The following is a 12,671-nucleotide window of genomic DNA, read 5'->3' on the forward strand; positions in this document are numbered from 1 at the left end:
GCTCTGCAAGCCCTCAGCTCTATGCACTTGGGGCTGTCAGTACTGGGATTTACCCTCTGGATGAGTGTGCTGCTCTGCCCTCAGCTCCCTCAGTCTGGGATGTGCCCCTGAAGGCCAGGCTGGACAGAGCCTGTCCCACAGCAGGAGGTGGAACTGGATGAGATTCCAGGTCCTTTCCAGCCCAACCCATTCCATGGTTGTAACACCCCTGCCCCAAGCACCAACCCCTCCATCACACCAAGCAACCATTCCTGGTTCTCTGATCGCTTTATTCTCGTACAAAACCCGCTCAGGTGGTGGCCACAGCGGCTGCCTGGGTCCTCTGCACCGACACTCTCGTGTGGGTCTTGGCCAGATGATCGGTGAACTCCTGCAGGAAACAGCAAAGGGTTATTCCCCCAAATCCCTCTCATGGCATCCTCAGCACCACTTCCCATCCCTGCTGTGCTCAACTTTACAGCTATCAAATCTTCATGTAATCAGAAATCTGAATTTTAGCGGCAAGAAGGGTAAGATTTGAGCTGCAGGTTAATAAATGCTTTTACCTGGTAAGGAGACTTGGTGAAGACAGTCTCTTTCCAGAGGTCAGGAGTCAGGTAGCTGTAAGTTTTGGAGATGGCATCGAAGGTGGCTTTAGCTGCAGAGAGATGTCACACACTGCCCGTCACACACTGCTGCAGAACCAGCCCGCTGATTGCATCCCCAAAACACCCCAGTTACAAAAATGTGGAATTTTGCAAGGACCAGGGAGACCATGGCAGGGCCTCTCTGATGAACCCACAAAACTCAGGTTTCTCTCTCTCTCCATTTACGACAATTACACTACGGGACACAAGTGCAATCGCGCAGATTGGGAGATTTGGGAGTGTGACAGCTCTAAACCCCACATTCCTGGGATTACCTTTAACAGAACCTGCACTGCCAGCAGCAGTGGTGGCTTCTGCCTCAATTAAACAGAGCTGCTGTGCCCCATCAGTGACAAAGTGGCAGAAGCTCCGTGCCAGCCCCAGAACTCACCGAAGTTGCCGAGGGTGGCCGTGCAGCCCCGCGCCGACGTGTAGCAGTCATCGATCCCAGCCATCATCAGCAGCTTCTTGGGGACAGGGGCGGACACGATCCCGGTGCCACGGGGAGCAGGGATCAGGCGCACCAGCACGGAGCCACAGCGCCCGGTGACCTGCAGGGACACAGCGGGTCAGAGCCGCAGAGCAGAGCCCTGAACAGCCCCGGGGCAGAGCCACAGGACACGCACCTTGCAGGGCACCGTGTGCGGCTTGCCGATCTTGTTGCCCCAGTAGCCGCGTCGCACGGGCACGATGGACAGCTTGGCCAGGATGATGGCCCCACGGATGGCCGTGGCCACCTCCTTGGAGCACTTCACCCCCAGCCCCACGTGGCCGTTGTAGTCCCCGATGGCCACAAACGCCTGCAAAACAAGAGGAATTGTCACTGCTCCCTCCAGGGATACTCCCAGCTCACCCCCAACCTCACACACAGCTCTTCAAACCCATTTTTCCCCTCAGAGTTCATCCTTCAGTCAGAATCAGCCAAGGTTAAAGCACTCCCTGCTACAACCTCACTCTGGTCAGAATTCCCCAAGATTTCCCAACAGCGTTTCCTCTTTATACCCAAAACTTCTGAAAACCCAACACTGCTGTGCAGGAATGACTGGATTTTGCAGTGTCAGAAGGGTTTGTTAAAAGGAAGTTTAAAAGTCTTGCAGTCCAACTTTTGGGCCAGTGCTGCTTCATCTGCACACATCACGGACATTTTAAAGCTAATACATTTAACAAACTACTCACAGCAAAATATTTATTTATGGGATGTGACAGTAAAAAGGACTTGGAGTGATTAAAATTACACTGAACATTCAGCAGGGAAGTTGTTAACAGCAAGATCCAGAAAAGCAGGGTTACCTTGAACCTGGTCCGCTGCCCAGCACGGGTCTGTTTCTGCACTGGCATAATCTTCAGCACCTCATCCTTCAGCGAGGAGCCCAGGAAGAAATCGATGATCTCCGACTCCTGCAAGAGTCAGGCACTGAGCACACAGAAATCACGGAACCCTGCAATGGTTTGGGTTGACAGGGACTTGGGCAGGGACACCTTCCACAGTCCCAGGGAGCTCCCAGCCCTGTCCAACCTGGTCTGGGACACTCCCAGAGATTCAGGGGCAGCCACAGCTGCTCTGGGAATATGTGCCAGGGCCTCCCCACTTTCCCGGGGAACAATTCCTACCCAGTACTCCATACGGCCCCATCCAAAGGCCCTCTCCAGCTCTCCTGGAGCCCCTTTAGGCTCTGAGGTCTCCCCGGAGCTTTCCCTTCTCCAGGGGAACAACCCCTGCCCTCCCTGCCGGGCTCCAACCCTTGGAGCATCTCCCTGACCCATCACTTCCATGTCTCACCTTAATGGGGAGCGAGAAGAGATAAATCTCCTCAAGAGACTTGATCTTCATATCCTTGACCAGGCGACCGAGCTTGGTGACAGGAATCCACTGGCAGAGAAATCCATGGGCAAGAGTCAGCAGGTGCCATCCTCGGGGTTGGCAGCACCCCCATCCCCGGGTCCCCACTCACCTCCTTGTCCTCGGCTTTACCCCCGCGAGCCCCGCGGCCTCTCCCGCGGCCTCTCCCACGGCCACGGCCGCGGCCCCGCAGCCCGGTCCCGAATCCACCGCGGAAGCCCCCGCGGGCAGCTCCCGCTCCTCCCGCAGCACCGGCGTCGTCCGCCATTTGCTGGAACAAAGCGGGACATCAGGCGGGCGCGGATGGCACCGGATGGCACCGGATGGGCCGCGCCGCCCGGTGCCACCGCCGCGACTCCGCCATACTTACGTGATCTCTCAGCGTAGAAGGCCGCGTGAAGGGACCGCCCGCTATTTATAGTGCACGCGCATCTCGCGAGAGGAGTGCCAGCCCTGCGACCTGAATGAGGAATACAACGCGTGGTGGAACGAGCGATTTATGGTGAATTATACAGAGTACAGGGCGGCAGCGCCCGGCAGTGCCAGCCCCGCAAAATGAATGAGTAATATACCATGGGCTGGAAAGAGCGATTCATGATAAATTATACAGAGTGCGGGGCGGGCGCGGCTCCCGGGATAAACGGGCACGCACGGCCCGAGCCCTCAGAGCGCGTCGGGGATGCGGTGGGTGAGGAGCTGTGGGTACGCGAGTGGGAGGGCACCGCCGCATCTTCCTCCTTCCGTGCGCCTTTACCCTTTCTAAAGCGGTACTGAGAAGGGGTTGTGGCGCTGCCCGAGTCGGGTGAGGTGCAGGGAGCGTCCCGGGAAGGCGCTCCGGGGGGCCGAGGTAGCGCCCGGCGCGGTCTGAAAATCACTCGGGGTCTGCTGTGGCCCCGGGTGAGATAACGGCGCCCATAGCATCGGGAACATTAAGCTTATTGCCCACGGCTGTCTGTGGGCAATGAAACCCATGTTCCCATAAGCCCCGTGCCCGGCGGGTACCGGAGTGAGGGGTTCTAGGGGCTATTTCTCAAAAGTTTGTTCTGTTCCAGGTGCCGTTCCTTGCACGGCCCCGCCATGGGCTGGGCTGACTTTTCCGTGGCCATTCCTTCCCCGGAGGAGCTGTGAAGAGCACGGGGATGCCGCGATGGACCGCGACACGGGAGTGACAGCTGAAAGCGACTCGTTTTATATTTTGATGTGCAATAAAAGATGAAATGCTTAAAAGATAAAGCGCCTCTCGTCTTTCTAATTGTCAAAATTCCTGCTTTGCGCTGTGGTGGGAGCCGGCAGGTCACTTCCTTGGGGCGGGGAGGGGCGGTTTTGCTGGAGAGCACTCGGGATCGCGGAGAAGATGCAGCGCAGGAGCTGCCCCGGACCGGGCCTGTGCCGCCTTCACGGACGAACGGGGAATTTTTATCCCGTGCTCCGGAGCCCGCGCCCCGCGTGGCGCTGCTGGCGCCCCTCGTGACGTCACGTGAGGGGCCGGAAGTAATCCCGCACTTCCCGGAAGTGGCGCCGGAAGCACGTGGGCCGTGGCCATGGCGGACACAGACGCGGCCGCCACCGCTGCCGCCACCACCGTGCGCTTCAAGAGCAAGTGAGGGACCGGCGGGACCGGGCTGGGGCTACGAGGGGCCGGGACGGGCTGGGCTGGGCCGGGCCGTGCGACCGGAGCCCCCGGGCCGCCGCCGCTCCGCTTTAACGGGGCCTCTCCGCGCGTCTTTTTCCCTTCCAGCTACGCCGCGACGCGTAAGATCGAGCCGTTCTACAAAGGAGGGCGAATCCAGGTAATCCCGGCTCTGGAGGGACATTTGGGAATGTCACCCCTCCTGGCTCTAACGTTGCTGTTCCCGATCCTTTTTTTCTCCAGATAAGCCAGGATGGGAAGTTCATGTTCTGCCCCTGTGGGAGCAAAGTCAACGTCATCGATGTGGAAACGGGAGCTCTCCTGCACAGCCTCCAGCAGGTGACGGGGCTCGGCCTCTCCTGAGCGTTTTTCGAGCCTCCCGGAGGGTTTCTCACTGAGGATGTGAAGCTCCCGGGAGTGAGGAGTGCAGGGAGCGTGGGAACGGACCCAAACACGGGTTTTGGGTGGTCCCCGAGTTGTGCTCGGTGTCAGCAGAGCCGCCTGGAGAAAGGAGCTCTCAGATCTCTCCAGGGATGCTTTAACTGTGGGATTTCCCTTCTGTTTTCCCAGGATGAGGAAGAGGATGTCACAGCATTTGTGCTCAGCCCTGATGACGAGGTGGGTTTGTGCTGGGGCTGTGAGCAGCCTGGGACAGGCTGAGCCAGAATTGGGGGGAATTTTGGGGTGTCTGTGCAGGCCCAGGGCTTGGACTCAATTATCCTTATTGGGGATATTCCATGGTTTTATTCCATGCCCTGTGTGCTTCTGAGATCCCCCTGGAGCCTTCTCAGCCCCTTCCCTCAGACTCAGAGCTGCCCAGAGCCTGAGCTCCAGCAGCAGCTCCCTGTGCTGTGTGGGGCTGACAGAACCCAAACCCCCTCACTGAGTCCGTGGTTATGATACCTGTGAGAGGCTGACCTGGAACAGAAGCTGAAGGAATAAAGCAGGGATTTATTAAAAAGGATTCACCTTGGGCAGTACAAGAGCTTGGTTGAGGTTACACCCAAGATGAATGATGGGAAAAGTTTTCCCACTTTTATAAGTTTTGATCCATTTCCATATAGGGGTTCATTGTCCAATTCCAGCTCCAGATTCTGCAGTTCCATCCTCCCAGATTCTCTCCTCATTTCCCTGCTGTTTGCACTTTTGGGGTTTGCACTTTTGGGGCTGGAGCTGCAGCAGTGTCCTTGTTTCTGGGGCTGGAAATGGATTTTGTGTGACCGACTGCGAGGAGAACTTGCTGACACTTTATAATTCAGAATTACACACCAGCACAGCGCAGAATCTGGAAAATACAAAAGCCAAAACTGAAGGCATCAGCTCCTGGAGCTCCCCCTGTCCCTGTGTCCCCAGGTGCTGGTGACAGGGAGCCGGGCGCTGCTGCTGCGCCGCTGGCACTGGAGGGAGCCGCGGTGTGAGCGCAGCTGGCGAGCCGTGCACACCGCGCCCGTGGCCACCATGGCCTTCGACCCCACGGCCACCCTGCTGGCCACAGGTACCTCTGGCATTCCCTGCTCCTGGAGAAGCTCCTGAGAGGTTCAGAGCCCCAGTTTGGATCTGGATTTCCTACTCTTTCTCTCCCCAGGTGGCTGTGACAGCACCATTAAGATCTGGGATATGGTCAAGCACTACTGCACACACAACCTGAAAGGATCCTCTGGAGTGGTTCAGTAAGGAGCAGTCCTGCTTGGCAGGGCCTGCCTGTGCTGGGATATTGGGATTGAGGTGGAATTCCTGAGTCAATGGAACAGGAAGGTCCATTCCAAGCAGGTTCTGGGCTCTTCCTGGTTTTTGGGAGCTGGGTTAAGGCTGATTCTGCCCAGAGAGTTTGGTCAAGAATTTTCATGGAATCACAGAATTGTTGGGCAGGGACACTTTGCACCAGCCCAGGATGCTCTGAGCCCATCCAAGCTGTCCTGCTGTGGGCTGTGCATTGTTTCAGGGTTGGGTGGTTTATTCCTGTCCTGTCCCTCTCCTCCTGCCCAGCCTGGTGGAGTTCCACCCCGACGTCTCCCGCCTGCAGCTCTTCTCCTCCTCCATGGATTACAAGATCCGCATCTGGGACCTGAGCTCCAGCAAATGTGTGGCACTGCTGGATGGGCACTTCAGTGCTGTCACCTCACTGGCCTTTGCAGATGGCAACACCCTCCTGAGGTAGCTCCTGGCAGGGTTTTCACCTCCATCCACTCACCTCCTGCAGGGCTGGGGGATCCTGCAGGGTCTGGGCAGGTTCTGCTCTGAGGGGAGGGGTGGTGCCAGTGCTCAGGGGGTGTCAGCACCTGTACATTGGAGTCATGGAGTGGTTTGGGTTGGAAAGGACCTTAAAGCCCATCCAGTGCCATGGGCAGGGACACCTTCCAGTGTCCCAGGCTGCTCCCAGCCCCATCCAACCTGCCTGGGTTTTCTGGGAGTGTCCTGTGCTGGCACAGGGAATTCTGCTGCTCTCTCTCCCATGGCCTTTCCAGAGAGGTGCTGAACTCCCACAGTGCCAAATTTACACCCAGAGCCAAGCTGAAGTGATTTAGCACTAAAACTGAGCCTTTCACTTGCAGCTCTGGCCGTGACAAGATCTGCATGGTCTGGGACCTGGACACCAGGCAGAGCAAACGAACTGTCCCTGTCTACGAGGTGAAACTGCTTTTTGTTTCTTCCTTTGAGGTTCTCTAGGCCATGGTCTCCCTCTTTAGGGTCTGTACATTGTGAAATCAGGTTCCTCTCCCTTCCCAGGGGCTTTCAGCTCTGTTTCTGTGCCTCTCTGACTCTTGCAGACTGTGGAAGCCGCTGTGTTGTTGCCTGAAGAGGGAGATTTCTCTCAGCTGGGTGTGAAGAAAAAAGGGCTGCACTTTGTCACAGCTGGCAGCAAAGGTGAGTGTCACTTTTGGAGCCTCAAGGGTGGCACTTCAGAATCTGGAAAACACGAAAGCCAAACTGTTACTTGCTGTTCTTGCTGGGCTGTGTGTTCTCTGTGTGGCAGCAGCCTTGGCTGGGGAGCAGAGCCTGCTCCTGACTTCCTTGGGCAGGAGCAGGATGGGACAGGCACAATCTGATCCATTTAACACTCAGACACATTTATCTCTGTTCTCAAACTCAGTGAAGAAGCAAAACTTTGAAGTGGATCCTGCCCAGCCTTGCCCTGGAGCTGTGTGGCTTTTCCCAGTGTGCTTTGGATGATATTCCTGGGACATGCACTGTGTAAAGCAGTGGCTCTGCCATGACTCCTCCTGTTTTTGCAGGCATCCTGAGGGTGTGGGAGGTGGCCACAGCTGCCTGTGTGCACACCCAGCCCGTGCCCTTCGCGCTGCAGGAGGAGCCCAGCGAGCGCAGCCTCTCCCAGTGCCGGTTTGTCCCTGCCAGGAACGAGCTCCTCACCGTGTCCATGGAGCACAACATCATCTTCTATGATGCTCAAACCCTGCAGCTCAGGAAGCAGGTGACAGCCCTCAGCCTCCTTGTCCCTTTTTCCCTGCTCCAGGATCAGCTCTGCTGCTGGTAGAGCTTTGCCCAGGGGTGTCCTGGGCTCCAGCCTGGTCTGGAATTGTTCCAGAGAATTCCATGGTTTGGGGGAATGTTGCCCAGAGAGCAACACAGGAATGAGGAGGCAGAACAGACTTAGCCAGAAGTGGCTGCTGTGTGTAGGAATGACAGCCAGTGAGAAATGAGAGCCAGTCACTGCCACCCTCTCCTCCAGCTGCCTTCTCCCCCTTGGGCTGTTCCCACTGCAGCTCGCAGGATACAACGAGGAGGTTCTGGACGTGAAGTTCCTGGGCCCTGGTGACTCTCACATTGTTGTGGCCACCAACAGCCCCCAGCTGAAAGTGTTTGAGCTGGCAACATCCCACTGCCAGATCCTGTACGGCCACACAGGTGAGTGACAGGCTCAGTCCACAGGGACCAGGGGTGTTGTGTCCCAGACCTGTCCCCTGTCCCATTAACTGGGCTCATTAAGCACTGGGTTCATTAACTCACTCCTTTCTGTTATCCCATCTCAGCATTGCTCTGCACCCACCAGCTTTTATTTCTTCTGTTTAGAAACAATCCTGGCTTTGGATGTCTTCAGGAAAGGCCTGATGTTTGTCACCTGTGCCAAGGTGTGTCACTGTTCTCTATTTAATGACACTCTTCATTCCCAGTGATCCTTGTGGGCAAAATTAGATTGGTTTTGGAACTCTAGAATTCCCAGTGGTCCTTGTGGGCAAAATTAGATTGGTTTTGGAGCTCCAGAAAGGGCTTTTGTTTCATACAATCCCTGTCTCAAATACAAGGTTCTCCCACTATCCCTTTTTAACATTGTCCCTGGGAAAATTGGTTGTATTTTATTGGCCTGAAGGAGATGTTAGTGTGAGAATGATGGGGGAAAGGGCATCAAAAGCCCTGATAGACCCAAAAATAAAACTCTGCTACAACCAGAAATAAACCTCCATGCTGGAACCCCAGAGCAGGGGCTGATGTTGTCACCTGCTGTGACAAAGATGAGGGCTCAAGCTGGAACATCAGAGACCAGCTGGGCTCAGGGCTGTGGTGAGGCACAGGGAGCTGATGATTTCCCAGCAAACTGAGGCATTTGTGTTTTGTCCCCCCAGGGAGCTGATGATTTCCCAGCAAACTGAGACATTTGTGTTTTGTCCCCCCAGGGGAGATGATGATTTCCCAGCAAACTGAGGCATTTGTGTTTTGTCCCCCCAGGACAGGAGCGTCCGGCTGTGGCGCATGGGCAGGGCTGGCAGGGTGAGCTGTGTGGGGCTGGGCCTGGGCCATGCCCACGGCGTGGGAGCTGTCAGCTGCTCCAGGTAACACACACAGGGGCAGGGAGGGAGGGAGGGGAATGTCCTGCTGGCTGCTGTCCCCTTCCCAGCTGTGCTGCTTCTCATCCCTGCTCCAGCTTCTCGTGGTGCCCCAGTGGGAAGGGATCATGGAATGGTTTGGGTTGGAAGGGGGTTGGAAAGGGTCTCAAATCTCATCCCCACAGCTCCCACGGCCCAGCCTGGCCTTGGGTGCTCCCAGGCATGGGAGGGCTCTGAAGTGAAAGCTTGGAAAGCCATGGAACCACTTTTCCACACCCCAGCAGTGGCTGAGTGTGGAGATCCCAGTCAGGGAGGAGAAACCACGGAATCGTTTCCCTGCACTCAATGCTTCCTTTCCTTTCAGGCTGAAGGAAAGCTTTGTAGTGACCAGCAGCCAGGACTGCACCATCAAGATCTGGAACATTCCAGAATCTCTCACTTCCAAAGCAAAAGCAGCCTTGATCTCCAGTCCAGAGCCCCTCCATGCCAGGGTGACTGAGAGGGGCCACAACAAGGTACAGCCCCCTGATCTTCCAGTGCTTCACTCTCCCTGCTGTGCTGCAGCCTCTGTTTGTTCTGAGCTGAGGCCTGACCCTCTTTCTCCTCCTCTTGTGGCTTCCCCAGGACATCAACAGCGTGGCAGTGTCCCCCAATGACAAACTGCTGGCCACGGGCTCGCAGGACCGGCTGGCCAAGCTCTGGTCCTGCTCTGACTGCTCCCTGCTGGGGGTTTTCTCTGGCCACAAACGTGGCATCTGGTGTGTGCAGTTCTCCCCTGTGGATCAGGTCCTGGCCACCTCCTCAGCTGATGGCACCCTGAAGCTTTGGGGACTTCGTGATTTCAGCTGCCTGAAGGTGATGAGAGCTTTGCCTCTTGCCCTGGGTTTGTTAAGGATCCTTCCAAAACCTGCAGCTTCTTTCTTTGGGCTTTGTGAGGAAATTGGATCCTTTTGGGTCTCCCTGGCACTGCTGAGCTTCCTTTTTGTTTTGCAGACCTTTGAAGGCCACGATGCCTCGGTGCTGAAAATCATCTTTGTGAGCCGGGGGGCTCAGCTGCTCAGCAGGTTTGTGCCTGCCCAGGGATCTGGGAGATTCCAGAACTGAGGGAATATTCCAGCTCAGGAGCACTCTTATGTCCAGAGGATCTTTGGGAAGATTTATAGCAAGATGCCATGGTTAGACCAGGCTTTCTGTTGATTTAATCTTCCTCTTGTTCATGGATTCCATGTGGCTGCTGTGCCATTGCTGGCTTAGCAGACAAAGCTGAGGGTGCATCTTGCCCTCCACATTTTGGCTAATTCTGCTCCTGTTTGGAAGGAACTGGGATGGGACAAGTTCATCTGATACTCTGGAGCAGAGCAAGAATGGATCTGTCCAGTGATTCCCTCTGTTGTGCTTCTCTTCCCAAAGTGGATCTGATGGTCTCTTGAAACTCTGGACAATTAAAACAAACGAGTGTGTGAAGACATTGGATGGCCATGAAGATAAAATCTGGGGCCTTCACTCCAACAAGAAGGATGACATGGTGGTGACAGCCTCCAGTGACTCCTGCATCACCCTGTGGCAGGTACAGCAGCGGGGTTGCTCCCTCCCTGGGGCAATAATTGGGGTAATTGGAGAGCTCAGGGGCTCAGTGCCTTGTTTTTCGTGTGTTCTCCTTGGCTGCACTTTGCAATTAGGTCAGCAAGGCTGCTCTTGGGCTTTGGGGTTTTTTTTTTGGCCATCCCCAGAGCAGCAGATGAGCCCCAGCACTTTGGAGGGAAGCTGGAAATTGCTGGATTTAACATTCAAATTAGAGATTTTGCTGCAGAAATTGGTCTCCACATCACTTGATGGCTAAATGAAAACCCTTCTGTGTTAAAGGGGATTTGATAAAGTTTTATCCTGTTGTTTTTTTTAAATAGGACGTGACTGAAATTGAGGAGAAAGAAGCACAGGCTAAACAGGAGGAGCAGATTATGAAGTGAGTATTTTTATTTATGAAATAAAGAGCTGTGAAAGGCAAACTTTGCAGTGGAACTGTCCACACCTCCATCATCTCCACGTGATCCCAATATTGGACTGAGGGAATTCAGGCATTTATTAACGAGCACCACAAACTTCTTAACTGTTATTGCCAAATCTGCTGCTTTTTGTGTGATTTTGGCTTTTCCCACCACACAAAGATTGGTGTCACTCTTAGCCCAATTTGTTTTTCAGAGAGCAAGAGCTTTCAAACCTGCTCCATGAGAAGAGGTACCTCAAAGCTCTGGGCCTGGCCATCTCCCTGGACCGGCCGCACACGGTGCTGACAGTGGTCAAGGGTGAGTCCAGAGCCTGCTCTGAACATTTCCTGCCCTCTCTCCTTTCCTGTTAGCCTCAGTTTTCCCTGAGTGACCTCACCCTGCTCTGATTTCTCTCTGCAGCCATCCTGAAGGAGCCTGAGGGGAGGAGGCAGCTGGAGGAGAACATCGTTCGGCTCCGCAAGGACCAGAAAGGTTTGTGGCAGGAGAGAAGTGCTGGAAGAGGGGCAGAGGCTTCTTCTGCCACCTGAAATTAGAATCCTGCAATCCTGGAATGGTTTGGGTTGGGAGGTGGTGTGGGACAAGGGCAGGGACACCCTCCAGCAGAGCTTGGACACTTCAGGGGTGGCTGGGGAGCCTTGGTCTCTGTGGTGGAGCTGCAGCTCCGTGAGACCCCAGGGATGTTTTGCAGCGTGGGCTCTGCTCTGTGCCAGCCTGGCCAGGCTCCTTTCCCCCACAGAGGCTGTGCTGGGCTTCCTGGTGACCTGGAACACCAACTCCCGAAACTGCCACGAGGCCCAGGCCGTGCTGGAGACGCTGCTGAAGCACGAGGCACCCGACAGCCTCCTGCAGTTCTCAGGAATTAAATCTGCTGTGGAGTCCCTGCTGCCCTACACAGGTGAGGCACTCTGGGGACAGGGGTGGGCTGCAGGTGCTGGATCAGGGATCCTGGAGTGGTTTGGGATGGAAGGGATGTGTTAGTAAATCCACACCTGCCATGGTAGGGACACTTCCACCATCCCAGGGTGCTCCAAGCCCTGTCCAGCCTGGCCTTGGGCATTCCAGGGATCCAAGGGCAGCCACAGCTGCTCTGGGAATCTGTGCCCACCCTCCCAGGGAGCAATTCCTTCCCAATATCCCATCCAGCCCTGCCCTCTGGCAGTGGCACCCATTCCCTGTGTCCTGTCCCTCCATCCCTTGTCCTCTCCTGGAGCCCCTTTAATCCCTGCAAGTCTCCCTGGAGCGTTCCCTTCTCCAGGCTGGGCATTCCCAGCCCTCCCAGCCTGGCTGCACAGTGTGAGGCTGGGTTCTGCTGCCTCCCCTGCCCTGCCCTGTTTCTCTGAGCCCTTCCCTCCTTGCAGAGCGTCACTTCCAGAGGCTGAGCCGCCTGCTCCAGGCTTCCACCTTCATCGAGTTCATGTGGCAGAACATGAGGCTGGCAGATGTGGCCCAGCAGGACCAGGGGACTCTGTGACCCCCCCTTCCATCAAATTCCCTCTCTCCAAAAAGCCCACCAGCATGGCAGCTGGATTTTTAGTTCCTGTATTTTATAATAAATGTTTTAATTTCTAAACCAAGTCCAGCATCCATTCTCTCAGGGATGAATGAAAGGAAAAGATCATTTCTTTGGCCAAGCTGGGGTTTGTCTTTTCACACCTGAATTTTCAGACTCACAAACAGCAGATTGTTTGGGATACAAAGGCAGAATCCCAACAAGCAGTTGGGATTTAAAGGATTCAAGGACCAAAGCAGGGGTCTCACCTGTGCCCACCCCAGATTTAGCACCTGGGA

At 55.5% G+C, this 12,671-nt stretch overlaps 2 protein-coding genes and 2 non-coding genes across 4 annotated transcripts; 2 read left to right on the forward strand and 2 right to left on the reverse strand.

The window, feature by feature from the left end:
• Positions 1-248: 248 nt before the first annotated feature.
• On the reverse strand, positions 249-2,851 carry RPS2 (ribosomal protein S2). Its single transcript, XM_033074149.1, has 8 exons — positions 2,837-2,851; positions 2,579-2,737; positions 2,407-2,496; positions 1,917-2,024; positions 1,253-1,426; positions 1,018-1,177; positions 546-637; positions 249-370 (listed from the first exon to the last, which is right to left on the reverse strand). Exons 2-8 carry the CDS (start codon positions 2,732-2,734, stop codon positions 290-292), a joined length of 861 nt encoding a protein of 286 aa, XP_032930040.1. The 5' UTR covers positions 2,735-2,737; positions 2,837-2,851; the 3' UTR covers positions 249-289.
• On the reverse strand, positions 723-860 carry LOC117004120. The gene has a single exon (XR_004419588.1). It is a non-coding gene; the product is annotated as a small nucleolar RNA SNORA64/SNORA10 family (small nucleolar RNA).
• Positions 2,852-3,325: 474 nt separating the features above from the next.
• On the forward strand, positions 3,326-3,450 carry LOC117004121. The gene has a single exon (XR_004419589.1). It is a non-coding gene; the product is annotated as a small nucleolar RNA ACA64 (small nucleolar RNA).
• Positions 3,451-3,985: 535 nt separating this feature from the next.
• Positions 3,986-12,457, forward strand: TBL3 (transducin beta like 3). The gene is made up of 22 exons (XM_033074135.1): positions 3,986-4,066; positions 4,205-4,256; positions 4,340-4,435; positions 4,667-4,714; positions 5,450-5,591; positions 5,682-5,766; positions 6,083-6,250; positions 6,649-6,724; positions 6,865-6,961; positions 7,330-7,526; positions 7,819-7,960; positions 8,126-8,184; positions 8,780-8,883; positions 9,242-9,392; positions 9,502-9,732; positions 9,871-9,941; positions 10,288-10,444; positions 10,782-10,840; positions 11,077-11,180; positions 11,283-11,354; positions 11,620-11,778; positions 12,242-12,457. Exons 1-22 carry the CDS (start codon positions 4,008-4,010, stop codon positions 12,352-12,354), a joined length of 2,442 nt encoding a protein of 813 aa, XP_032930026.1. The 5' UTR covers positions 3,986-4,007; the 3' UTR covers positions 12,355-12,457.
• The last annotated feature ends 214 nt before the right edge of the window (positions 12,458-12,671 follow it).

The sequence above is a fragment of the Catharus ustulatus genome, chromosome 16 (assembly GCF_009819885.2).
Source record: "Catharus ustulatus isolate bCatUst1 chromosome 16, bCatUst1.pri.v2, whole genome shotgun sequence".
NCBI lineage: Eukaryota > Metazoa > Chordata > Aves > Passeriformes > Turdidae > Catharus > Catharus ustulatus.